The 26,624-nt window shown below is 43.2% G+C and overlaps 3 protein-coding genes and 1 long non-coding RNA gene across 13 annotated transcripts in view; 1 reads left to right on the top strand and 3 right to left on the bottom strand.

Annotated features, from left to right (window-relative positions):
• Positions 1 to 1,411, top strand: part of LOC135260679 (uncharacterized) — a 2,087-nt gene extending 676 nt beyond the window's left edge. The window contains exons 1-3 of one of the 2 annotated variants that reach the window (XR_010331719.1): positions 1 to 458; positions 538 to 793; positions 839 to 1,411. The exon at positions 1 to 458 is cut by the window's left edge and continues 676 nt beyond it. This is a non-coding gene — a long non-coding RNA (uncharacterized LOC135260679). Of the gene's footprint in view, positions 459 to 537 lie in introns of both variants that reach the window. The other variant, XR_010331720.1, reaches the window with a different exon arrangement.
• Positions 1 to 12,277, bottom strand: part of LOC135260660 (histone-lysine N-methyltransferase EZH2-like) — a 23,547-nt gene extending 11,270 nt beyond the window's left edge. For 2 of the 8 annotated variants that reach the window (XM_064346080.1, XM_064346083.1), the window contains exons 1-8: positions 11,933 to 12,277; positions 7,347 to 7,470; positions 6,379 to 6,507; positions 3,963 to 4,082; positions 3,523 to 3,643; positions 2,773 to 2,952; positions 1,917 to 2,019; positions 1,405 to 1,568 (exon numbers count right to left, since the gene is read on the bottom strand). In XM_064346080.1, the coding sequence (XP_064202150.1) occupies positions 1,405 to 1,568; positions 1,917 to 2,019; positions 2,773 to 2,952; positions 3,523 to 3,643; positions 3,963 to 4,082; positions 6,379 to 6,507; positions 7,347 to 7,463 (934 nt within the window). In that variant the 5' untranslated portion in view covers positions 7,464 to 7,470; positions 11,933 to 12,277. The remainder of the gene's footprint in view (positions 1 to 1,404; positions 1,569 to 1,916; positions 2,020 to 2,772; positions 2,953 to 3,522; positions 3,644 to 3,962; positions 4,083 to 6,378; positions 6,508 to 7,346; positions 7,471 to 11,932) is intronic. The other 6 variants (XM_064346082.1, XM_064346085.1, XM_064346086.1 and 3 more) reach the window with 4 other exon arrangements.
• Positions 12,278 to 13,152: 875 nt separating this feature from the next.
• Positions 13,153 to 19,008, bottom strand: pdia4 (protein disulfide isomerase family A, member 4). Its single transcript, XM_064346089.1, has 10 exons — positions 18,680 to 19,008; positions 17,942 to 18,122; positions 17,511 to 17,716; positions 17,224 to 17,362; positions 16,645 to 16,850; positions 15,973 to 16,131; positions 15,442 to 15,593; positions 14,950 to 15,106; positions 14,567 to 14,800; positions 13,153 to 13,824 (listed from the first exon to the last, which is right to left on the bottom strand). The coding sequence occupies exons 1-10, from the start codon at positions 18,756 to 18,758 to the stop codon at positions 13,412 to 13,414; spliced, it is 1,926 nt and encodes a 641-aa protein (XP_064202159.1). The 5' UTR covers positions 18,759 to 19,008; the 3' UTR covers positions 13,153 to 13,411.
• A 2,481-nt stretch (positions 19,009 to 21,489) lies between these two features.
• On the bottom strand, positions 21,490 to 26,618 carry hus1 (HUS1 checkpoint clamp component). 2 transcript variants are annotated; one of them, XR_010331715.1, is made up of 9 exons: positions 26,441 to 26,618; positions 25,917 to 26,044; positions 25,444 to 25,620; positions 24,758 to 24,865; positions 24,364 to 24,438; positions 24,020 to 24,119; positions 23,228 to 23,356; positions 21,655 to 22,295; positions 21,490 to 21,618 (listed from the first exon to the last, which is right to left on the bottom strand). XR_010331715.1 is itself a non-coding variant. In XM_064346102.1 (8 exons), the coding sequence occupies exons 1-8, from the start codon at positions 26,490 to 26,492 to the stop codon at positions 22,213 to 22,215; spliced, it is 852 nt and encodes a 283-aa protein (XP_064202172.1). In that variant the 5' UTR covers positions 26,493 to 26,618; the 3' UTR covers positions 21,490 to 22,212. The 2 variants fall into 2 exon arrangements, 1 of the variants encoding a protein (XP_064202172.1); XM_064346102.1 differs by having other exon boundaries at positions 21,490 to 22,295.
• Between the last annotated feature and the right edge of the window lie 6 nt (positions 26,619 to 26,624).

Here is a 26,624-nt window from a genome sequence, read left to right as displayed (position 1 = left end):
AGGCAAGTAAACTACAGACAGGATAGAGGTGTGGATACGGTAAGTAAATTACTGACAGAATAGAGATGTGGATAAGGCGAGTAAGCTACAGACAGAATAAAAGTGTGGATAAGGTAAGTAAACTACAGAGACAGAATAGAGGGTTGGATAAGACAAGTAAACTACAGACAGAATAAAGCTGTGGATAAGGTAAGTAAACTACAGAGACAGATAAAGGTGAGTATACTATAAGTAAACTGTATAGACAGATAAAGGTGTGTACAAGGTAAGTAAACTACAAAGGCAGAATAAAGGTCTGTATGAGGTAAGTAAACTATACTGAGGTACAATAAAGTTGAGTATAACGTAAGTAAAACTGTACCAAGACAAACTAAAGGTATGAATAAGATAAATAAACTGCACCGAGACACAATAAATGTCAGTATAAGGTAAGTAAACTGTACCGAGACAGAATAAAGGTTTGGACAAGGTAAGTAAACTGTAGAGGCAGAATAAAGGTGAGCATTAGGTAGTAAACTGTACCGAGACAGAAGAAAGGTGTGGATAAGGAAAGCAAACTACAGAGACAGATAAAGTTGCGTGAAAGGTAAGTAAACTGTATAGAGACAGAATAAAGGTGAGTATAAGGTAAGTAAACTGAGCAGAAGCAGAATAAAGGCATTGATAAGGTAAGTAAACTGTACAGAAGTAGAATAAAGTGTGGATAAGGTAAGTAAACTGTAAAGACAGAATAAATGGATAAGGTAAGTAAAATGTACAGAATCAGAGTAAAGGCATGGATAAGGTAAGTAAGGTAAGTAAACTGTACAGAATCAGAGTAAAGGCATAGATAAGTAAGGTAAGTAAACTGAAAAGACACAATAAATTGATAAGGTAAGTAAACTGTACAGAATCAGAGTAAAGGCATAGATAAGGTAAGTAAGGTAAGTAAACTGTAAGGACAGAATAAAGGCATGGATAAGGTAAGTAAGTAAACTGTAAGGACAGAATAAAGGCATGGATAAGGTAAGTAAGGTAAGTAAACTATAAAGTCAGAATAAACGGATAAGGTAAGTAAGGTAAGTAAACTGTAAAGACAGAATAAAGGCATGGATAAGGTAAGTAAGGTAAGTAAACTGTAAAGTCAGAATAAACGGATAAGGTAAGTAAGGTAAGTAAACTGTAAAGTCAGAATAAACGGATAAGGTAAGTAAGGTAAGTAAACTGTAAAGACAGAATAAAGGCATGGATAAGGTAAATAAGGTAAGTAAACTGTAAGGACAGAATAAAGGCATGGATAAGGTAAGTAAGGTAAGTAAACTGTAGAGTCAGAATAAACGGATAAGGTAAGTAAGGTAAGTAAACTGTAAGGACAGAGTAACGGGGCGGGCGGCGTGCAGTGGACAGTGCTGGCGGGACACTCACGGTGCAGGAAGCAGTCGTATTTGAAGCAGCGTCTGCAGAAGAGGGTGTGGAAGGAGTGCAGGCTCTGCTCCCGCTGCACGGACTTGGCGTTGGGGCCGTCGATGTTCGGGGTGCACTCTGGGGGGAGCGCCCCAGGCAGCTGCTGCTCCGTCAGCTCTTTGTACCTGCAGAGACACCCCCCGCCAACATCAACAAAACGCACCTAAAACTGCACATACGTCCCAATTCCAACACTATTCCAAATTTGACCTTAATTCTATAACCTAGTCACTGTCGGTAAAGCCATTTAGATTTCAAATCGCACTGAACCTACTTCCTCTCCTACAGGGACCTTCCACCAGAGCAGAGGTGATGACGATGACGATGATGAGACTCAACATTGCTGTTAATTAGCAAACTGAGCCTTAAGCTAATGAAACCAATTTAACTTGACTAATTGGAAACGTACATTCGATCAGCAGTATGGGGAGATTTCGGGGGAGGGGGTTTTGGAAACGCGTGGATGAACGTACTTTTCTCTGAGTTCCTCAGGCGATCCTTTGTCCGGGAACATCGACGAGATCGCCTCGAATATCTTGTCGGAGGGGAACTTCTTGGAGCCCTCACTGTCCCTGCCTGAAAGCAGAGGAGGAACATTGAGAATCATGGCGCTCAAAGTTTTGTTCAGGTTCAACTGTGATTTTTTTTTTTAAATAATAAAAAATCATTATAATACAAAAATGTATCAGCTTTACCTCCTGAAGCAGGTAAACTGGTTCTGAACCCTTGTCCTGACGAGACTCAGGCCGGATTCAAATCAGCGCACTTGCCTACTAATGAGTATACAAGTCGTACACAAATTATATACGATTTGTATACTCAATAGTAGGCAAGTGTGCTGATTTGGACATAGCCTCGGTGTCTACAGGGGCACAATGCCCACTAACCATTAAAATACAAAATCATGGCCAATTGGACGCAGCAATGCCACAGCATCGGTCCCACAACTTCATTTAGCATCCATATAATTACATGGGACTGCATGTCTGAGCCCAATTGCCACCTTCTTCCTCACACACTGCTGCGACTGCACCAGGCCACAGCAACCTGTGGGTCGAGTAGGCCCCGTCACAATCGTTTGATTCGTTGAATCGGGGGTCTTAGCACCATAATGAAAGCGACACTCTACTGCCTCAAATCCTATTGGACAGCCCAGTGTTGGGGGGCGTGGCCATGAGGAGCAGTCCACACTGTAAGCGCATTTGATTCGGGTGAATCATGCTGAATCGGGCGTTTTAGCACCATAATGAAAGGAACACCGGAGTGCCTCAATCCTATTGGGCAGTCCAGCGTTAAGGGGGCGTGGCCACGGGGAGCCGCCTGTCGCACCCTCAGAGCAGAGGCGGTCCTTCCTGCCGTCGTCCGCGTCGTCCCCGCCGTCACACAGGTCCACCCTCTCCACCCGGTAGTCCGGGCGCTCTTCCTCCTCCTCGTCATCCTCGTCGTCGCTGTACTGCGTGAGGGCGCTCACCAGCTCCACGAAGATCTCGTCGTTGATGAAGCCGCACTCTTCAGCACGGACGAACAAACACACAGAAGAGGATGAGAGTCAGGAGGGGACGTCCTGGTGGTTTATAAGGACTCGTTGTCAAAATAGCCCCAAACGGCTGAGAACGCATTTCTGGAAAACAACAGCCTTTGAAGTTCACAAATGAACTTCATTATCTCCGTAAGTTTGAAACATCCCCCGAAATACCCACTTGGTTTTACACCTTCAGAATATGTGTTAATTCTTTTAGAGTTTTATTATTATGAGAAGCAGTTGTAATACTGGTAGTACTACCAGCATTACAGCAATATTGGTAGACTAATTCAAATGATGCTTGGCTGCCGTTTTTTTAATAGAAATAGATTTTATTTTTCCATTTCCCAAAACCCTGCTTAATAGAAAACCCAGCCCGTAAGTGGCAGGCACTTAGAGCAAAATACCCAGCTGGGAGCCACCAACAGCAGCGCAGGCGAACAGCTGCTCAGCCCCAGCGTGGTGTGGGTCGTGACCGTAACTCTGAGCCCCAGCGTGGTGTGGGTCGTGACCCTGACTCTTGACAGTGTGACAGGGGCTTTGAACCCGCTCCTCACCTCTGTCCCCGTGGACCTTTCCATCGTAGTTTTTGATCAGCTCCTCGATGAAGGTCCCGTCCTGGTCCAGGATCTCGTCGCCCATGTAGGGGATGTTGTGCAGAACCGTCTCGTCCTCCACCTTTTTCCCACCGGAAAACAAAAAAGCTGTGAGACCTCCTCTCGTTACCCACCATCCCCCTTTTACTATTTATTTTGGTCCAAAATCAATTCAAATTTAGTATGAATCCTTGTTGTGAGATCAAATGTGTGATTAGAAATGCTCTCAACTCAACATTCTAATGCTGATGTCACAATCACTGCTGGTGATTGACAGCAATGGGAGTTCTAGAACACTGACTTAGAATTTTTAAGACATTCAAAAAAACCTGCTCTTCAGAGGGTTATGGCACCATTTATGTCAAACAGGCAAAACCAGAAGAGTGAGAAATTTCCGTTACCATGAAGTTCTGCTGCAGGGGGGACCAGGAGTACATCACAGGTATGGAGGCCACGGCATTCAGGGTCTTCAGCGGAATGACTTGCTTGGAAAATTCGGAGAAGCCACTGCCCACAGAGCACTGCAGGGGGAGGGGGGGGGGGGGGAAAGTTTGTGAATGCCGTGTGAGCCGACGCCCGTTTCCTATCGCTCACACCCATATCTCCACTCGAGCAGACGTGTCAGCGAAGCCCTGCCCCTCCCCCAGGGCTCTGCAGCGCTCCACTTTAGGAGCCTTTTGCTCCCGAAAATTGATGTGCACGAACCGGAAAAAATCATTCAGGAGCACATCTGCTAACTAAGACATTAGCGTGCTCCCACATTTTTCAAATTAGGAGTGTAATTGCGCCTTTGAAAGATTGTTAGCGTACAGCCTTGGCCCCGCCCCCTTTTTAAATTCCCGAAATCATGACTTCCCATCGGGGGAAAATGCGTGGATGCTTTTCCATCGAGGACCACGCGGTGCTTATAAAAAAACGCCATTAGGCTGTGCGAAAGAAGCAAAATATCTATATACTACATTACATTACATTACATTACAGGCATTTGGCAGACGCTCTTATCCAGAGCGACGTACAACAAAGTGTATAACCATAACCAGGAACAAGTATGACGAAACCCCTAGAGAGAAGTACCGGTCCAATTGCAGGGAACAACCGCATAGTTCAACTTGGACCCTGAAGGTTAAACTGATTAACACTAACAACGAGAACGGCAACAACGCAGTCTATGGAAAAAATACAAGCAGTAGTTAATATACTACAAATGCAGTCTGATTCCCGAGGAGCAAAATGAACAGCAGTGGGAAAAGCTGGATGTAGTTCTCATCCGTCCAGCTAATCGTTCGACTGAACTAATTAGGAGGGGGCGGGAACTCTGTGCGGGAACAGACGGCTGCCTCTCTCTCCGTTTCCCCCGAACGGCAGCACGGGAACGAACAGTCGGGGGTCGAGCGACGGCACGACAGATGCGGAGAAACCGGCGGCGGACGAAACGGGCTCGCGGGCCCGGCCGAGCGTTCCAATGCACTCCTGTGTGCGACTTCTGCCTTCCCCCGCCTTACCGCCGAATTCGGCGGCCTTTTCAATAGGGGGGGGACCGACTCTACATTTCGTCCGCGATCGCGGGGTCCTTGCAGACGGTTTCACCTCTGATAGGGTTCAGACATAGCTCAGGAGATAAGAGCGGTCGTCTGGCAGTCGGAGGGTTGCCGGTTCGATCCCCCCGCCCTGGGCGTGTCGAAGTGTCCCTGAGCAAGACACCTAACCCCCTAACTGCTCTGGCGAATGAGAGGCATCAATTGTAAAGCGCTTTGGATAAAGGCGCTATATAAATGCAGTCCATCCATCTATAGAAAACAGGGTTCTGGTGCTGGTACATTTCACACAGGGGAGGCAAACCGGGTGTGTGTGTACCGAGCTCAAAGAAACTGATAATGAATCGGGGTGCCGCTAGTTAATGATGCGTTTAACACATCACACCTAGCTCTGAGCTCCACATGCACTGGCGTGTGTGTGTATAATCAGACAACACACTATACACACACGGAAAGGCTGCTAGCGTTAAACGTCAGACACACACATACGCACTTAAAGCAGGGAGATGTGGGAAAGGTTCACATGCATTTTAAATGCGTGAACTTAATTGTGGATATGCAACAAAAAAAGTACAGATACGAGGAAAAATGTATTTCCTCTTGTTTTCTCATGGCCACTTCTCAAAGTCTGCCATAGTCTACATCTCAACCGTCCTTCTCTGAACCTACAAGGATTTTTTTTAAATCCAATTAATTTGCAGCCAAATCCAAAAGAATGGTCACCTTTTGTTGGACAGCTAAATCAGAGTTACAGGTCAGATTCAAATTTTCTGAAATGGACACAAAGTACAGCTAATCTGCAGGTGCCCGCACACAGGTCTCATTTTTCAGTTGCATATACATCGTTGTTCCTCTCTTCAAGTACACAGAACACGCCGAGTTCTGACTGGCCCCCCAGAACCCATGTGATGATACTGAGGCAATCCATGAAACATCTTCGTAAACAAAACCTCGAGCAGACAAATCAGTCAGCCAATTTAATCAACAAAGAGCATTCTACTGTACCGTACTGTAAATAGACACCTGAATCAGCCTTTGGCTTCACAACATTTTGACATGGTGAAAAACATTCAACATTTCCAAGTGAAAAACTGTGCATTCGTTCTTTCGATATTCGGTTAGAAGCTGTGGCTCCAGGTAGGTTGCGCGAGGGGGGGGGGGTCGGGCGTATGGAGCGTGTTGTGCGGTGGGGGGGGGGGGCATATGGAGTGTGTTGTGCGGTGGGGGGGCGGGGCGGGGGGAGAGGGGGGGTTGTGGATGACCTAGCAGTGTGAGTGCTGACCTCTCTGGTCCCTCGCAAGGAGCTTACGGGTGCCATGATGTTGACGGGCTGGATCCGGCGAAGCTTCCACTCCTGGTTCAGGATGTCGGTGCGCTCCGCTATCTTCTGCCGATTGGAGTTGAACATGCTCTGAGCCACAGGAAACAGGAAACGGAAAGGGGAGGGGGGGGAAGGAAGCCGGAAATGTCGGGGGAAAGTAAACAGGAAACGGGAGTTAGCAGAGGGAGAAGTGGATCAGCTGCAATGGAACACTTCATCTAAATGCCAAGCAACATCTAGCACCGCCAATCTAGGACTCCACGGTTCAGTGCAGTGGATGAAGAGCAGGGGGTTCCCCGGTGTCCTGGCTACATTTACAACCTGGCTCTTGCAACCTGCCACCCAATCATCCCTCAGTTTAATTGGCTGAATATCGTTCACTCCCAGTTCACCTCAGCTGATGTGTGGTGAGCTTTCTGGCACAAAATGGCTGCCATGCATCACCCAGGTGGATGTTGCACACTGGTGGTGTTAGAGCTCAGTTTCTCCCTAATCACTAAAGCACTCTGAGTGTGAGAAAACAAATGCAGGGAATTATTAGTATTATTATTATTAGAATAAATAAATACTTTCAGAGACAGGGCAGTGATTAAATGAGTGTTAAAATGAGACTTCATAATGACCTCCGTGGCCATTTACTCTACTTAGTTCAAATGCATGTAATCTCAGTGTGGACAGTCAGCAGGGAGAGCCATATTCCTTTTAACATAGGGACTTAAACAGAGTGATATGGAAATGAGGGTGTCCTGGCTATGGGCTGGTCGAATGAAGCAGTGAGGACCATTACCCCCCCTCCCCAGCCCCGCCCACCTCACCTTGACCTCGTCCGCTCTCCGGAACCTCTTGAGCTGCCATAGACTCGAATTAAGGGATGAGGTCCATTACCCCACCTCCCCATTCCCCCAGACCCCCAGCCCCGCCCACCTCACCTTGACCTCGTCCGCTCTCCGGAACCTCTTGAGCTGCCGCAGCCGCATGTACTCGGACTTCACCCTCCGCCTCCAGCACACCGGCCCTTTCTCCCACCGCTTACCGGTCAAGCCCATGGCCGCCCTGCGGGACACAGCCAGCGCCGGGTCAGTCCGGCCAATCACGGGGGCCTCGTGCGCCGAAGCCCCGCCCCCCTCCCCCCTCCCCCGAGACCCAGGGAACTCTGGAAACCTGGGGGGGCTCTGCTGCCTGAAGCAGTACACACACACAGTTCCCACAGCTAAGAGTTACCTTAAAGTTACCTTAGAGTTAAGTAAACCTTGCCCTGCGTGAAACTGACATCGGATGCGCAAAACTCAATCTGGCTGAGCGCATTCCAAGCATTGCCCCCCTCTTAACCATACAGCCTGTTTATACGCAAAAAAACAACCCCCCCCCCATCTGTATCAACACTTTTAAAAAAATCGCACACGGTTTTCTGCTTAAAACACGCTCCTTTATTTCAGCTGAAGTCAGACGCTGCATCAGACGGATCGTGCTCTCTCCGTCTGAGCGCCAGACGGCTGGAGATTACCCAGCCGAGCCAGCCTCCGAGACTGCCGGATACAGCCCGGGGAAAGCTACCAATCAGCTTTCACGCTGCCAGGGAAGACAACCAATCAGATGAATGATAACATACATGATGGTGAAGGGGGGAGGGGGGGGTGGGTTACACTTTGAAGGCTCGCTCCTAGACTCTCTTCCTCCCCACCTTTTGCTCAGCGTATCGTTCAGCACACTTTCACAAGAACATGCCGTACCAGCGGAACAAAAAATAAAATAATAATAATAATACTAAGCTCATTCTGTCGCTATAAATATGGAGATACACATTCACAGCTGGATCTTACGGTGAAACGGTGCGTTCCACTTTCCTGAACTGGACCACAGGTCTCATTCAATGGATCTGTGTGTCACAGGGATCCTGCTACTCAGTGACACTGTCCACCAGCACAGCCAAAGGAAAACACACTTACACACCCTCCTTTGGAAAGGTATGAAGATCATTATCTGACAAAGAGGGGGGGGGGAAGGGGCTGGAAGTGTAGTGTAACAATTAGGTAACCAGGGCCTACAGCTCAAAGGCTGCCAGTTCATTTCTCTAGCTGGGCTGCTGCAGGTGTACCATTGTAAATATCTGGCTGTAAAAAAAAAAAGGAATGTACATAAAAAATGTGACCTATGCAAGTCACTATGGGAAATAGAGTCTTTTTGCTTAAATGGAAATGTAAAAATCACTTCCAATTGTTTATCTTTTTCACGTTATAGATTAATCAAACAGCTTTTTTTGTTTATTGCAGCAAATTAAAAAGGATGTGGAAGCAACTTGATGAACCTGAGAGTTTTCACAAGCATGGCTTAATTTTTCCTCATTTTCATCATCTTCACTGATTTAAAAAAGCCAGTTGAAAATTTCAGGCTCATTCTAGGGTAGAAACATTCCCTGGCTTCTCACACGCGCGCGCGCACACACACACACCCGTATGCACAGACAGACACAGACACAGACACAGACACAGACACACACACACAGACACAGACACAGACACACACACACACACAAGCTGCACTTATCCTGCAGAAGACTACCAGCCGGAGCTCCTTCTGATGTCACAGACCATCAGCAGAACTGCCAGTTTACTGCACTGGAGAGGACCGTGGCAGACTGCAAGCACCCAGCAGCCCGGGGGGCGGGGCTACAGCACAATGCGGCAGGGAATACCCTGCCGGTTAAGCTTTGCTAGGTAACACCGCGGCCAATCACGGCTACCCGGCAGGACTCCGAGTACTGAGAACAGGTGGCTCAGCTGGTTACCACAGAACCTGCAAAGAACATCAAGTGCAGTTTTATTACAGTGAGCTATGCCGTGTTTTCTTCACACCCTTCAGCACAGTCGAAATACCAGAGCTAAAAAATAAATAAATAAATAAAAATCAGCAAACACGGTCAAACTATAATGTGTAAGTATTCTATAATAAACTCGCAAAATTTTTTTTTTTTAAGAATGTAAAATCATTTGCATTGCTTTCCTGAAGAGCATATCATTACCATGAGTGCAGACTACTCATTATAGGGGAACGAAAGACCGAAATTGTAGGACAATGTCAGTAGCCACTGTTTGTTTGCCTAAGTTGGATGATGGCAACACCGCCCATCCTACATTTAACGCAAGCTTTCACATTCATGGAGGAAGCAAATGAGTACTTCAAACTACTTCAACACTTCAGTACTTCAAACGACAAATAAACAACTTTATTTGCATAACAATATATTGCACATTTCTTACTTTACTATTAACGGTGCAGTTTGTAAGTTTAAAAAAAAAAAACACTTTTGTTCACATTTAGTAAAATTTCCATGACATACCAACAGATATCAATAAATTAAAAGCTCTAAGAAAAAAATTCTGGTCTCTCTGACTGTCCCAGGCCCAGAAATCAGCCACTCAAAAACGTCACCACACCTGAATCTTAACAACCAATCAGGACAGCTCTCTGTCGGACAATCATGTCGCGCGTTCACAGCGCTGTCAGAGCAGAGAAACCATAGATATTGTGCGATAGCTAGCTAGTTGGGGAAAAAAAAACAAGAATGGCAGAGAAAAAACTGCCAAAATACCAGTTCCACCTTTGACTACAAAGGCGCATATACTGAGAAAAAACCAAGAAAACAAAGACTGTCGAAGAAAAGATTACAATCAAAAGGAAATTAATCAAGTGAGAGACGACACTTGGTTTGGGTTTTCTTAGGGACTTAAAGGTCTTCAAAAGTGATGTTGAACTTGCAGTATTTCTGCTGGGCAGGTAATTATCTTGCTTGTTCCATTTCGGTTGAAATTTGTATTATGCAGATGTATTTGGTTCCCTACGATTGTCACCTTTTTGTTTTTCTTTTTGTATCTGAGTTATGGATCTGTATCTCTAATACCTGTTTTGTATATTTTTTTCTCATATAAAAAAAAAACTGATGGAAGTGACTCAGGCAGTGTTCCATACCATCTGGCTTCAGATATGGTCATTGTGGTATATGAAAAATGTTATTGCTAAGCACTGTCATATTGAAACACGCTCCTCCGTTGGGGAAATTACTTTAAATGTCATGACAAGGATGACTGGAAATCATGAAGTAATGACAGACATAAAAGTTCCCTCCTGGCGTACCGACCGACCTTTAACCACCTGACCCAAACCACCAGAATCCTTCACGGTTGTTCATTTTTGGTCACTACCTGTATGCTGCCTAAAGAAGTCAATTACACAAATATTTATTTTTCAAATATAACGAACAAACATATCAAAACATCACTCAACAGTATTGGCAGTAAAACGCACAAATTAACCAACAAGATTTTTATTAGTAGCTACGAATGGAAAACTCTTGAGTCGTTACGAGTAAAAAAACTAGTATGAAAACCTGATGCAACTTAAATTTCGAAATTCTTACCTTGCTGAACATAAAATTTGACAAGTTCTCCACTTTGAATGAAACAAGTGTAAATGCAGGCTAACGTTGCTACTGTAGTTAGCTACACAGTTGGTGATTTCAAATGTCACCAATGACGCTATAATGCTTACAGTAACTTCTACCAAGCTGGTACAAGGTAGCTACCTCGCTAGTAAATGGATCGGGGAATGACTTGCCAACACTGACTAATTTGTGGGATTCCTGTTTTTCCTCGGGAAAATGTTCGCGGTACCATAAAGTCTGTAGACTATGCAACTTAAATGACGATATGCAAATATATATTACTTCCCGAATAAGTTGTTTTAAAATAACCATCTACACACGCTAATGTATCTAGCTAGCTACGGTGGGTTTTAAAGTAATATCAGAAGCGAATACTAACAATAGAACCACTCAAACGCACAGTTTAAGCAAGTTGGCTAGCCAATGAGGTTGTGTTAAGTTACCAAGTTTCGATAAAATCGATAAGAGGCTAGCTCACTAACTGTAAAGAATGACTGATATGTATCTGTACTGTACTAATGTTCAATTATGCCGACCTCGAGACAGAAATGTGGGTGCAAAAACGGGCTAGACAGTTTGACCTCATTTGTCATTTTATTGTACCGGGTCGATAGCTACTCTAGCGGTAAGTTATTTAGATAGCAGTAGTTAGCTAGTTAAATAAGTTAGCCAATGCTTGGTAACATTTAAACCGTCACGCTGCATCATATCGAGGTCAGAGACAGGAGGGAAGAAAACTTCGGGTTCTTCACTACCAAATAGGTATGATAATGTAACATTCTTTCTGCATCTAAATGTCAAGTATTGATCTAAGCGGACGTTAGCTTACTGGCATTGTTTTTGGGCGACTAGCTACCTACTTAGCTATTATACAGTGAACGTGCAGACTGAAGTCAAATAATGTTAGGCTATAGCTAGCTAAAAAACCTGGCAAGCTAGCAGACAGTTTTCCCGGGTATCTCAATTTCAGTTGAGACATCCGGCCAGACCAAGCCTAGGCTGTAGAACAAAATACAGTAATTTTTTAAAAAGTGATTGCTGTTGATAAATGTGGTTGCAGAATACCACGTTTCCTACCTGTTAACGCGATTGTCCAGTTCACATCCACTGATAAAAGAAAATCATTCAACGAACAGCACAGGATTAATGAGAAGGGGTTGCTGTGCACCTCCCGGCGACCGCGAATACCGGCAAACTCGGATCTTACAAAGGGGCACCTCGTTCTATACCTTGATTGCTTCAATAAAAGCTTGTACAAACACATAAATATCTATACGGCAGATATTAAACCTGCAGTTGTCGGCCATATACCATCCAGTATTTATATTTCTATCGCTCGTGCTCGCTTGGGCAACTCAATTCCTCCTTTCTCCCCAATAATATCCGCCTCTTACTTCGGAGAAACGACAGACTCGACGAGCGCCAAACATATTGGCCAATCAGAGGGGCCTACCTTTAATATGCTTTGTGTTATTGGCCGAGACTGCTTGGACGCTACAAAGGTGCGGCCCAATCATAGGGATTTCTACAATGGGGGCCCAGGAATGGGGACATGTGGTGAAGTTCTCTTTGTTCGTGTATTTTTTTGAACATATTTTAGTTTTTAAAACGACGCACGCGCTATTTTACCCCGTCTTTTACACGAACTACAGCTCTTGGTCGTTGCCACCGCTGTTATTGTTAGACCCGACTATTTAACTTATTGCTACAAGGCACATTACAACAGTCGTGGCTAGTCTGTTCTTTTTGGCCAAAACACCAAGCGTGCCAACATGCTTACAGAAGTAACCGGTTAGCTAGCTAGCTGTACGGTTGTAAAACCATTATCGATTCCTTTCTGTCTTGCTACAATGGTGGGCATTAGCTATGTTGTTGCCTGTTGGTAACGATCGCTGGCATGCAGCCATGTCTCTGGTCAACGGGTTTACTTAAACCCACCCCCTTTTAAAGTGCAATGACACATTTTTTCAAATGAATTGGCGCTACACCTTCAATTCCAATTTCCCGAACATAATTCAAATTTTAATGTTTGATATTGGAAAATAATAGGAAAACAAACCTTTAAGCTTTCAGGCTGCATTAGCTAGACACATTCAACTTTAATATTTCCAATTCACATGATTTTGACCTAGAATATTAGCCAAATTCCATTTTTTTCATCACATAAAGTGCCCAATATTTTTTAAATACTGAGATTGCGAGTTTTGAGATTGTAGAAAGCCAGCTGAAGATCAGCACTCCAGTCTCTTAAAATAAGTGCTGAGGCAAGCATTGCAACCCCGATCACCAACTTGGAATAATTTTACAATCTTTTATTTAAAAAGATTTAACAAAATATACTCAGCTGTTTAACAGTGCAAGATTTTAAATCTCATGATTTTGGGACACAAATAAGTCGCTACAACAGAAGTTGCACTAAAAAAAGGTCAGTAACACCCTGTTACATGGAATTTCCCCTGGTCTACCTGGAGGCAAAGACCTTGAGGACACTCCTATGGAATGCTGCCCATCTTCCCATGTTTCTCTTTTAAAGTCCTCGGTTACTTTCAAGAGGTATTAAAGTTCATCTTTCTGGGACAATTTCGACACGTGCTTTTCCACAAATTTGCTTAAGCCCTCCAAGTCTCTGTTTCCACCTTCAAATTTGATGGGATTCTGCTTGTTTTTACTGGGGGCCAGGTAGATGGTGGGAAATCCCTCTACTTTGTAGCTGTCGTGGGGCACGTCGTTGGCAGTGGCATCCATCTTGGCGATTACCAAGTTCTTCTCGTGCTTGTACTTCTTCCCGAGGGCCAGATAGTCAGGCTCCATCTTTTTGCAATGGCCACACCACGGAGCGTAGAACTCGATGAGGACATCCTTCTTTGGATCCATGACGATATCGTCGAAAGTCTTGCCGACCACCACCTTCACTGGTCCTTTGTTACTCTTAGGAAGCGGCTGAGATTTAATGACTGGTTTCAATTTGCCTGTACGAGTGGGGGAGAAAAAGAAAAAATCTAAATTCAGTGCTTCAGGCCATGAATTTCACAAAAAGGAAATGTGCAACTTCAAAAGATGAGGTCTGCACACCTGGCATAAGTATTAAAAAAAACAGGTGCTAGGAGAAAAAATTAAATGCATAAGTTATGTTCTCGCACACTATCATGCAAAAACTTATTGAATACCACAAATGTTTCAGAAAACATTTCCGAAACATTTTTGGTATTTAATATAAGTTTGTGCAAGGTACTATGCTGGAGTGTAGAACAATGAATTAAAAGATTTTATTCAACTAAAGGCTTTTTTTGCCAAAAGCAAAGTTCTTGTACTACATACTACAGTAGCGATTCATTAAAGACCACGTTTGTTGCATAAATAAGACTATTCAAATTATCAGCAGTCAACTGTGCTGCTAATCAGAAGTGAACTTGAAGATAACGCTGATTGCAGAACAAACAAGTCTTGTGCTCAGAAATTACATACTTCACATCAAACAGGACATTTTATTTTCCCGTTCACACATCTGGGAAAAGTATGCAGTAATCTGTAAGAAAAATTCACTTTGTCCATCCTAAATTAAATCCTTGATTTTCATTTCCACCACTTTTGTTAATTTCACATACAGCCAAAAAATACCAGTGAGTACAACACACCTTATAACCACACAAAAACTATACACAGCCCATTCTTTCTGCCTCTCCATAGATGGCTACCTTAATAGATCCTCACCTTTCTTGAAGGCCTGGACAAACTCCCTCAGGACATCGGAGTCAAATTCCTCAGGCTCCATGGCAAACTTCTTGCCTCCTTCTCCAAAAATCCCAGCATTCACCTCTTCTCCACTGTCGCTCAGACCCAGTGTCTTCAGCTCGTCAGCGTAGTCTTCCTCATCGGCGATCGCAAAAGTGTATTCTGGGAAATCCTTGGCCACCTCCAGAACTTTGCTCCTCCAAAACTGGGTTGCTACAGTGAAACAGGCATTTATGTAATAATAGTGACAGTGTACTTCAACGACAAAAAAAATAATTTGAAATATTAAATTCAATATAGTGATTTAAACACTGTACTAATAAATGTGGTATGAGGATCAGGTTGGGGCGATGATCACATACCAACTCTGTAGTCAAAGCTGAAGTCAACTCCATAGTACACAACCACCAGAGGGCGATCTTTGTACCTCTTGGCATCATTGCCTTGCTTTCTGTGTCCAACTAAAGGAATAGCATGTTTGGCAAAGAACTCTTGCAGTTCAGAAGGAGAAGTGGAATCCTGTTGAAACATAAATAATTAATTTTTTTAAAAACACTAGATTGACAGCAAACATTATACCATACAATTAATATGACTTAGACTGAGATCCAATTATTCAAATCCCTACCTTAGAGTGATGCTCATTACCAATTATTTTAATGACTGTTACTCTGAATAACCACAATTACTAATATTATTTTTTAATAGAAATGTTTTCCATTTTAAAATGTTTACGTCATACGGCTATTAAAAGTACATAAATTGCACTGCATTTGGAATTAATCTGGCCCTGACAGCTTCATAATTTCTCATGCTTGAAATCCATTAGCATCCATGTATGAAACATAACTTACTTTAATTGTTAATGTATACGAGTTTGCTTCATATTTAGACTGGAATTTTTCCGGGTGCATCATGACCACTTGTCCAGGGGAAACTTTGAAAAATTTGGCCACGTCGCTGTCGAACGAGTGCCGGAACTTGAAATCCTCCCTTAAGACATTGCCTAGGAAGCAAACAAGTCAGGTGAGCCAAATCCCTGTACGTGCAGTCAGAATAATTTGTCTCAGGTCAACGATTGAGAAATTTATCAAACAGTACTGCATATGGCTAGAGTTTTCAACAGAGTTTTCAACACAGACCCCTGGGGGTTTCTTAAAGGTACTGTAGGGGGTCCCTGCCCAGACTTGATATGCAGTTACTATATAGATGTGTAAGAATAATTCTATATATATATTTTTTTTTTAATGAAACTCTTTAACTTGTAAAGGGGGTCCCCTTGATGCCTTTGAGTCTGTGTGGGGGTCCGTGGATCAGAAAAGGTTTAAAACCCCTGCGGAAGGTTAAAACCCCTGCTGGAGAAGGTATACAGGACAGGTGCTTACAAGCTTCTTGATAGACTTCATATGCGGCATCCTGGTCGCTGGAGAAAATTCCAAAGATGACAACATCGTCTCCATCCTTGACAAATTCCTGGGCTTGTTTCAGTGTTTGGACTAGCTTCGACGGAGGACCCGCCTGCTCACTCATATAGTCAACAATGCCTGGAGAGAGGAAGACAAAAAGTGACCTTCAATTTAGATTTTCAGAAACAACCAGCTCTATTTTTCCCATGCACTGTCAGCAGAATATTCACTGGAAGTGCCACACAGGAGCTGTTTGACAGGATCTACAAAAAGATTTGGGTGATTTTGGTGATTTTGCGTAAACCAGTTTGTCCTTACTAGAATGCAGGCTGGCTCCCAGGTAATGGAATGCATTTACAGAGTAAAAATTAATCAAACCTTTTCTGTAAAAGATGCCAATACTTGTTCTTGCCATTTCAAAAAAGATTTTGAATATATATCTGGGTTATAACTAATTTTAACAAGCCAATACGCACTAGAGGGTAAAGCTAGATGAAGAAGTGACAATGGGCTTATGACTTTCAAAGACCTATGTTTACTGGAGAAGTCTTGCATTTCAGAAGTGAAAACATTTCAGTCTCCTGCAAACTAAAACTAAATGCCTACTGAACTGAAAGTTTTTATTAAAAATATCACCAGTCTAAGACGTACCATACTGCTCTCGTGGTCCGTTGTACTCGTAAGGTTTGCCCTTCCTGAAGATTTTGAGGGTCGGGTACCCGGAAACCTCAAACCTGGACGCAACCTCGCTCTCCGTCGTGGCGTCTACCTTCGCCAGGGGAATGGGGGGCGTGCGCTGGCTCAGCTCTTTTGCAGCCTTCTCGTACTCTGGGGCGAGCTTCTTGCAGTGGCCACACCTGGATACCAGTGCCAGAGTTCAACGGGGAATGAACACGAAGATAATGAAGCAACTACCTTTGAAAGCCACCAACAAACAGGGCAGCAGCAGGAAATTCTGGTCCCTGCGTCAATATAGTCTCCGTGAACCCGTGAAAACTAAAAAGACTATAACTTTTTAGTTTTTAAACACCCCTGCCCCCCCACCCTCACACCCAGCCCCCCTGCCTTTGGGCCCTGGGTAATCAGTTCCACTATTCCTCCCACTAACAGCACCACTGACCACCAAGTACCTTGGTCATAAAACTGGACAAAACAGGGGGTTGAAGTGTACGGTGTTTTTGCCTGCAGAGGGGGGAAAAATTTTTTCCTGCAAATGCGACGGCTTCTTACCAAGGTGCGTAAAACTCCACGAGTATAATGTCCGCGTTATTGACCACATCGTCGAAGTTGTCCTTGGTCAACACCATGGTGGCCTCTGGTGGAGGCTTCCAGTCTGGCTGGGCCACCTCTTTCACTTTGGACACAATCGCTGCAAAACAAACGTCCAGTAACAGCTCCACATTAGAACATTTGATTCATGTGAGCAACTCATTGGTGGTCATTTCGCATCTAGTGTATTCTATGTTCCTACATTCCTTTGTCTTTGAGAAACATTTTGCGTAAATCCTGAAGAATACCTTGCTCCGTACGGTCACCATCGTAATCCACCGGCTCTCCTTTCTTCAGGATTTTGATGGTGGGGTATCCACTGACCTCAAATTTGCTCCCGAGAGAACTTTCTTTAGTGGCATCGACCTTCGCCACTGGAATTGGTGGGTCGTTCTCTTTAAGCACCTGAGCAATTTTCTCATATTCAGGCGCAAACTGCTTACAATGTCCACACCTAGGAGGAGGCAGGGTGATATTTTAGTGCCATGGCCATATAAAGAATCAGAGTAGAATTTAACTGCATCTCATTGTGGCTGAAGATCGCTGTGAGCCTTAACAAAATAATATTGGGCATTCCAAAATAGGAGACAACGGGTGAAGGAAAAGTCTTTTTTATTTTATATTGTTCTTAGAGTTATGAGGAATATTAGCTGCAGTACTTATCAACTTAGGATCTCACCATGGTGCATAGAACTCCACCAAGACAGTATCCTTATCTTCAATAAAGGTGTCAAAGTTTTTGTCTGTAAGTATCAACACCCCATTTTCTTCTTTGACCTCTGTGCCATCACCTTCGTTGTCGTCGTCATCATCCTCATCGTCACTGTCATCATCACTGTCAGCCTCTTCTACCACTTCATCTAGAACGCGGAGAATTGGAATACGACCAATTACACACACCTGGCCGGACATTCACATGCAAAACAGCAGAAACCGGAAAATATATATATATTGGACAGCCACCAGCCCTATGTAGTGTTCTCATGTGGCCAAGAACTTACTTGATTGCTGTTAAATGTCACGAGAATTTTTAAAAGGTCAATGGCACCTTGAGACGAACGGTCTATAGCCAGCTACATATAATCAAATCTTATCTTTCCCGTTAACATAGGCGAGATGGCTAGCTTGCACTTACCAAGGCCGCTTCTTCGTCAACGACCCAAATGCATATCGTAGGCTACATCCAATTAACCTTACATGCTTCCTAACGTTAAAACTGAGCAAATTGCACAGCATTTCGTCATTGATCAAGCACGTCTAAAGCCCAACGCAGCAGCGAAGCATGCCAATTTCGGATAGCGTTAGCTCAGCTGAGCTAACTCGGCTAACGTACATTTGTGGGCGAAAATGATACAAAAGAATAGGTAACTGCAAAAAAAGCCGAGTTTAAATGGTAGTGCGTTGAACAATGACTTACCATCCTCGCACCGCGTTACTACAAGAAGCTGCGTTAAACCCAGCAACATAAGCAGCCAAAATGCTGTCTTTCCTTTCATTGTATTAAGTATATCTGTCTGCAGGATGCACCGCAGCTATTTCCTAATCCTGTTCACGGCGTGACACCGTTCTGCAAACCAAGCTACACAGGCCTGCAGACCAGAATCTAAGCTTATCGAGCTTCTTAACTTGGGACACCTTTGTGCAGATCCCGTTTTCAAAGTGTTGAATTGTACTTGACTGTCTACCTTCTCTAACAAATGTGAAACATTCCTTTAAACATGGGGTGTTAAACTTGAAATTGTCTGAGTTGCCACGGTCCCATTGGCTTTAAAAAATTTGCTTCCAACCAATCGCACACTGCCACTTAATTCGTGGACTCAAGGACGTTCGAAGTCGCGATTGGTTATTTAAGTACCGTTTTCTTTCCGATTGGTCAAATTCAGGCAAACGAAATAAAACACCGCGGGGGGGAAGTGAGAAAGGAAACAAGTGTATCAAAGTCGTTATGCGAGTGCAGTAACTTCAACTGTGCCAGTGACCTTAGACAGATATCTTATCTTAATTATAAACGTAATTTTACATCTAATTACTATTAATTGTATAATTTCCCATGTACATTTAACCATGTGCATTCAAGCAAGAAGTAAGCACTTTGGCTGAGACAATATCTTTCCTGGTTTCAGGTTTTCCACTCAGACCAGTTGCTATTCTTGGGAAAAGGCACTTCCCTCTTGTGTTACACATCTGGGTTAACTAAAGAACCAGACTGCTTTTAAAAACATCTTAATTGTGCTTTGTTGTAGAGCTTACTTTACTTGTCTGTTGCTCAAAAGCCCTTTATTATTACATGGTCAACCTGTTTGGTAAGAGTTCATATAAGACCCAATTTATCTGTTCTTATATGTTGTACAATTTGTAAGGTGCTCCCATCTATTCTAAGTGTAACAAACAAGAAGATGAAGTATGAAGTATTTTTAATATCCAATCGCATGTCACTGCAGCCCCATTATTCCAATTCAGCTGGTACTCAAAGTGGGTTGTGTTCACCTGAAGTTGAAATCTCTTAATCTATCCTTTAATCAAGGTTGATGGTTTAATTATGAAAGAAGTAATGGTTGCTACACAAAAGTGTATACACAAAATACATTTTGTTTAACTATATAAGCATGTGTTCTCTCATCTCAGAATTGTCAGAGGATTGTCCTCTAATGCAAAAAGATTCTTCTCATGTAACAATGCCATAACATCACTAGGATATATAAAAATGATGTCCTTCCGTGATTTCACAAATGAAAATTAACTACATAATTACTGGAGGAAGACAAATATTTGTCATGTTATCATGTAACAGTCACTCTCATATGGCTGCCAGTCCAGGCAGAACCAGTCAGATATTGTGAACAGTTCTGAGTTTTTGGGAATTCCAAACATGAATACTTTTTTTTACCACCATCAAATATACCCATATTTGTGAAGCACACCATCCTACACACAAAAATGAATGTCATATTAAATAATGAAGTCTATGGTCAAGGGTTACAATGTGGTACCAGCTGTCTGATGGTTCACATCAAAAAATATTCTGAAATTCATTCAAGCTCAAGTTCCTCATATCAAACAATGCCCACTATTCCCTGAACTGGTTGCAGCATTATGGAAAATTAAAAGCCCTTTCTCTATTTACGGAACTAAATCTTTCACTGAAATAGCCATGTCAAAAAATACAGCTAAAGCACTGTTCATCTAAACAGGGAAATCACACAACTTAACATCCAATCGATATGCAATTCAACAAAATGGGTTTTTTTTTTAAATCCCATATAATTTTTTGGATAACATTTTTTTCTTACGTTATGAACAGCATGAGTTGAGTCCCACCAAATTAATTCACTCACCTGAGCTACACCCTATAGGTAAATTACCACACCTCTTTGCAAAAAGGACACACGTTTCCTTCACGTATGAGAAACATCCAGGCAATATTTACTCAGAAACTGCAGGGGGAAGTAAACAGTATAGTCTTGTGACACGTGGCACACTGCAAAGCTAATGAAACCTTTTTGCTTTGAGCAGTCTGAATCATGATGCATTCAGTGTTTCTTTCAGCTCTTACTAAGCTGGTCATGAACTCCTCAGTGAATCACTCACCAGACCAAGCTTGGATTATACTTACACGTCTCTCACTTACACATTTATTCACCTCAGTTTACCCCCTATCCGCCCATGAACAAAACCTCATCTTTTGCCATTTTTCAGTCTCAACACAGAAAAAGAGATCAGAGAAAAGCCAACGAGACTCAATTGGAATACTGTGTGGTTTTTTTTTTTTTTTTAATGAGGTTGACCACATTGGTCAGGTCAAAGTCTACAGACTCAAACCCTGGTTCCTTAGTTACAGACACTGGGAAACCTCAAGGGGCTGTAGGATTAATGGCAGTGATGTGACACACGGTTTGCTGAACTGTAATTGGCTAGAATTTGACTAGAGCCGGGGGCGATGCCGCTAAGCCCTGGAGAGCAGCATTAAAAAACAGACAGGGGAACTGTTGAGCAAATAAGAGATGTTTCATAGGGAGAGCCTTCCCATGACATTTCCAAGGAGCAAGCTGCTAAATTAATCTCATTGTGCTACAGTTATTCAGGTTTAATGAATGCCAATTAGAAGTCAGGATAAATTCAAACACCCACTCTCCACACACACACAAAAACACACACAATCCCTATTCTGGATGCTAGCAGGCAGCAGCATTTGGGGCAGAAGAAAAGTGTAATAAAAGTACACGTATGTATATGAAAATTCTGTATTTATTTCATGTTTACACAGTATAAATATCTTACAATGAAGTCATATTTCAAATGAAAACACAAAGCAGCGCACACACACACACCTTTAAGCTTTTCGACATGGACCCATTACTGTAAAGACAGCCTGCCCGAGAGACACACACACACACACCACAGGTATTAACTTAGATAAGCAACCTGGGAAGAACAACATTTATTGACCTTGCTCTACATTGAGGATCCAAGATTTCAATCCAAATGTACTTTAGAGTACAACAACCATTAAATCATCCACTCAATAACATAGTGTTCCATTCAAAATTAGGAGGGCAAAGTTGTTCAAGAAAAAGAAAAAAAAAAGAATTCCCTTTAAGAAACTCTAATGGATGCCATTTCTACACTGCCTGCTGGTTCCATGCAGACACAAAGGCAAGTCCAGCCAGTATGGCCACAGGTACCAAGTGCGTCATCTGTTCTTCAGCCAGAGCAGTTATAACCAACCCTGTCCCTGGAGATCTACCACCCTGCAGGTTTTCACTCCAACTGTAACAAAGCACACCTCACTCAACAGCTAGAGATCTCCTTGAGCTGCTAATTAGTAAAATCAGGAGTGTCAAATTAGGGTTGAAATGAAAACCTGCGGGATGGTAGCTCTCTCATGGTTTCCTACCCACTGAGCCAGAGTTTAAGTGCTTCTCAGGTGTCTTGTATCCCAGAATCCTCTTCTCAGGCCATTGCGGGGATGAAGTACTGCAGAGATACGTCTTCATGGAGCAGAATGAAGTGAAGCATCCTCTTGTTGACAATGTCTGTTTTGTTTTATTTTTTTTGCAGGGAGAAATAAGGGGACATTTGTCAAGGATTAGAAATCAACACCAGACGCTAATGCGGTGCTTAAAATCAAATGCCAAAAATTCGGAATAAGCAGATTCTTAATTTTTTTTTTTCCGCTAATTTTGTGAAAGTGGTATATGTTAATATGTTCTTAGGAGGCCTTGGGGGTTTTTTAACTGATCTTTCTAACCAGCCTTGTTTGCATTTCACGGTCTAATAGTGGCTCTCTGGGTATTTCCTTAATTCTCGCCATCTGGTTATCTGCTGTGTCTTGTTCATTTTCGGGCATATGAACTGTGTGTTCATATCCTTAGAAGGACTCTCTGGATAGAATCCCTTACTAAACTGGAGAGCAGTGTACGTGAATATGGACACTCAAGAAAACTCTGAAGAATTAAAATGCAGTTGTGACAATAAGACGTATCAAATGAGCGTTTCATCGCTACCTAGCGACCCCACGCTGGTTGACCGGGCGCCCAGCGGCTGTATATTAAAGCCGCGTATGGCAGGCCTTCCCCCGACTCCGCTCAGTGTGAGCTTAGCCGTAGTCTGCGGTGTGAAAAGAAGCAGCTGGTCACACCATGTGTTTCAGAGGCGGACCGCAAGCATCTACACACCCAGAGTCGCGCCCGAATGCAACTGAGTGGGGAAATGGGACACGCTCAGCCCCAAGTTGGGTGCCAAATTTTCAGTCTCAGCACAGAAAAATAGATCAGAAAAACAGATGATATTCAATTGGAAGACTATGTGGATTTTTTTTATGCGGTTGACCACATTGGTTGGGTCAAAGACTACAGACTCAAACCCTGGTTCCTTAGTTTATTTATAAATATATATAAAATTTATATATATATATATATATATATATTTTTTTTTTTTAAAGAACCAAATGAGCAGGAGCACTTACTGCACATGGCCTTGCTGGGGTTGACCTGCTGCCCAGCGAGGAGCTGCTGAAGCTTCTTGATATCGACGCGAGCGTGGGCCATGGCTTCTGGGGCCCTGCCTTGGCTTTGGCCCTGAGAAGCGTCATCGCCTGCAGAGAACAAATGAAGGAGTGAACTAAAATCATGAACTGAATTTTTTTTTTTAAATAGGGAAAGTGGGCGACTACATCAAATGGGGTTACTTTCAAGTGACACAACAGCTAGTTTCAGGCGCTGAAGTAAATCAGGATACAGATGTGGTGCTGCAGTAAGGAGACGGTAATTCTGAGCTGCGTGGGAAGTTCAGATTTAAGCTGAGAGAGATGCACTTCTCGCGTTAAAATATCACTCAGCCGACCAGAATATATTCGTTACACTGCTTTTATACTGGACGCAGCAGTTGCATTTGGAGGTCATTTGGGGGGAAAACAAACAGTTTCAAGGAAACCAGCGAAGGCAGGTAAATTTTAAATATGTATCATTTCACAGCATAAAAACAAAGACACAGTAAGGTTGGCCTTTCCTGGGTCAGGGTTAGGGTTAGGGCCAGGGTCAGGGTCAGGCTATGCTACAGGTTTGGGGATTCCCAGCTGACCAGTAGGGAGCTGAAGAACATGGGCATATTTCTTTCCGCCAATGGCCACCGGCATTGTCCTGGCCAATCACGGTGTTCATGGTGACCTCATGGTAGACAGGTGGAGGTCTGCATGTGCACCTGTGGACCGGGGGGAGGATGTCCCCAAAACACCGGAGGATGAAAGAGTGTAACTCACTCCAGGTAGGGTTTCCAAGATCTTTGAAGTGCGTGGAGACAGACACCAGGTCCGTTTCAATCTTCAGATTCATCTCACCATTTCGATTTGCCTCCACCACCTTAAAAACCAATTTAAAAAATCTATTTATGACATCCTCATTATACATTTACAGTCATAACGTAACATACTCCACAAATATTTCACTTTAACTTCTAAGATATAACAAGGTGTCACATTTTTTAGAGTGCACAGTTTTTTTCTTTGTGCAGAATATTATCACCTACAGTTTTAAGAGTTTAAAACCCCTAAGGACTAAATTCTTTATGAACTGTGTCTTGCTTTTTTACTTCCTTCCGACTTACCAGTTGGTTTGAAAGGTTCTTCATTCTATCCACCACATTCTTCATTGTCTTCAGAGGTGGCAGGTATATACTAACCTATTGAAAGTCACAGACAGATTGACAAGAGAGAATTGAAGAGTAACTCAAAGGGGATCCACCCAAAGCAAAAATTTATATTAAACCTTTTTTTATGTCCAAGGGACATTCGCTCAGTCCCACCTTGTTGCCTTGGTGGCTACACCTGCAGGTTAAGGTTTTGTCTTAAATTACGACAAACCTGTTAAATCAAAAGAGCATCATAAAGCACCCGCTGAAATCTCAGAAGTTCCCATCAAAAACTCAGACATCACCATCAAAAGGAGATTCCACTAACGGCTTCAAACACAGCCCAGTGGGGAAGGACCGTGCGACTCACGTCAAAGTCAGGCACGCTGGGCTCCTTGAAGTCCTGCCACAGCCTTCTGGGAATGACGTCTACGGGAATGTCGTGCGTGACAAGTCGACTGACGCTGGACACAGAGGGCTTCAGGAGTTTGGGGGGGCGGGGGCGCGGGTTAATGGAAACAGAATCAGATACCGATCAATAATGAGTCAGGTTCTATGTCTGCCTCACATTTCATATTCCAAAGATATCTAGATGGAGAAATGTTAAATATAACACCATCGGCTATTCACATGGCCTTTTATCGTATACTTTTATTTAGCCTTCTGTCAACCAAACCCCTGCATGTACTGTGGGAGAAGCTGTTCTTGATCCACAGACCACAGACAAATGTGTGTGTGTGTGTGTGTATGTGTATGTGTGTTTCCTCCCAATTTTTCAGTCACGTACAGGCATACACAACTGGACCCGGGCTATTGATTCAGGAGAGCTCAGACAAGCAAATGTTCTCCTCCAAGCAGTTTTGGGTCTCAGTTCTGTCTCCTGACCCAACCATACCTAATCCTCTTCACAGCCTCCATCACACTAAAGTGTTCTTCTGTCAGAAAAAGTCAAGCAGCACTTCTGATGATAACTGGCTTCAGACGATTTCTACACTGGACATGCATTTTAAAAACTGACATAAAAATAGAAGCAGTACAAGGCTGTGGCCCACTTACCAGTTCAGCTGCCACGGTGAGGCAAGGACAGTGCTTCTTGGTTAACTTGATCTTCAGGGACTTGGCGTTCTGGGCCGTTTTCAGAGCCCTGGACATGTACTCGGGCTGGAGCTCCAGGTAGATCTCGTTAGCCTCCGCCGACACTCCCTCCAGTTGAAACTCATCAAAGAAGTTCGCCTGCATAGATGTTTGAGAGTGACGTCATTGATAACAGAGCTAGAATAACGGATCACAGAGACCTACAATATAAGAGGTGTTACAGGGCTGTCAAAATAGAAATACACTGAACAGATTTAGCACATGTATTAACATTATATTGCCTGCTCTGGATATTGTTTTTTATTAAAAACCTGCTAAATATAAACCATCTAGCAGAATTGCTAACCATGTATATTCACTGCGTTAAGTACATTTCGAAATAAACATCAAAGTTATAACTTAGCAAAACGTTCCACGATGAATATGGACATTACCTGAGATAACTCGCACCACATACTGACGCCACCATTGGCCACTTTGTCAGAAAGCATGAAAAAGAGGTTGTTGGTGGTGAGTCGCAGCGTGCAAGTCTTCGTCAATTTCGATATTGTATTCACCACACCTGGGTAGTAAAGGGACAGACCTGTCACTCACGTTGGCAAAACAAGACATACTAACGCTTGCAAACGCGATTTGGCTAGCTCTTACTTTTTCTGACATAGCAGGGAATTGTACTCAGCGATTGTTGACGCCAAATTCGACAACTCGGAAGTGCTATTTAGATCTTTACCTCACTCGTACCAGCGCAAGTGTACTAGCTACTTAACACGACAGATAGACTAACGTCAGGTTATACGTAGATAATTTTAATTAACTTAGACAGTTAACCAACTTAGCTAGCTAGCTAAGTACCGTTAAATAGCTAGTATAACATCAGACCGTATCATATGATCCTTACTTAACGTTACCTAAGTTAGGTACTAATAGATAGCTAGACTAAATGAAAGATCACACTCACGAGTAAAGTGATTAAGGCAGCCTACGTCTACCATCTTCGCTCGGAATTTCATTTTGAGTTGATTGTGTCTGTAATTAAGTTAATATTTTAACAATTCCGTCCGATACTGTGTTGTGAGGAAAGTTCAAACTGTGGCGCTTGAAGTACGGCGTCATTAACTGTCCCCAAGAAACAAGACATGGGT

This window comes from Anguilla rostrata, chromosome 8, assembly GCF_018555375.3.
Source record: "Anguilla rostrata isolate EN2019 chromosome 8, ASM1855537v3, whole genome shotgun sequence".
Lineage (NCBI taxonomy): Eukaryota > Metazoa > Chordata > Actinopteri > Anguilliformes > Anguillidae > Anguilla > Anguilla rostrata.
The sequence above is the reverse complement of the archived record's forward strand: the minus strand, read 5'-3'. Positions and strand labels throughout refer to the sequence as shown.

Coding starts and splice junctions, on each gene's coding strand:
- pdia4 (XM_064346089.1), bottom strand. CDS start 18,758: ATGAAAGGAAAGACAGCATTTTGGCTGCTTATGTTGCTGGGTTTAACG. Junction 17,363..17,510: donor TGGTGACCGTACGGAGCAAG/GTATTCTTCAGG, acceptor TTTGTTTTGCAG/CGATTGTGTCCAAAGTGAAA. Junction 15,594..15,972: donor TGAAGTCTATCAAGAAGCTT/GTAAGCACCTGT, acceptor TTTGCTTCCTAG/GCAATGTCTTAAGGGAGGAT.
- hus1 (XM_064346102.1), bottom strand. CDS start 26,492: ATGAAATTCCGAGCGAAGATGGTAGACGTAGGCTGCCTTAATCACTTT. Junction 24,866..25,443: donor TCACCGTGGCAGCTGAACTG/GTAAGTGGGCCA, acceptor AAACTCCTGAAG/CCCTCTGTGTCCAGCGTCAG. Junction 24,439..24,757: donor CCAGCGTGCCTGACTTTGAC/GTGAGTCGCACG, acceptor GACTTTCAATAG/GTTAGTATATACCTGCCACC.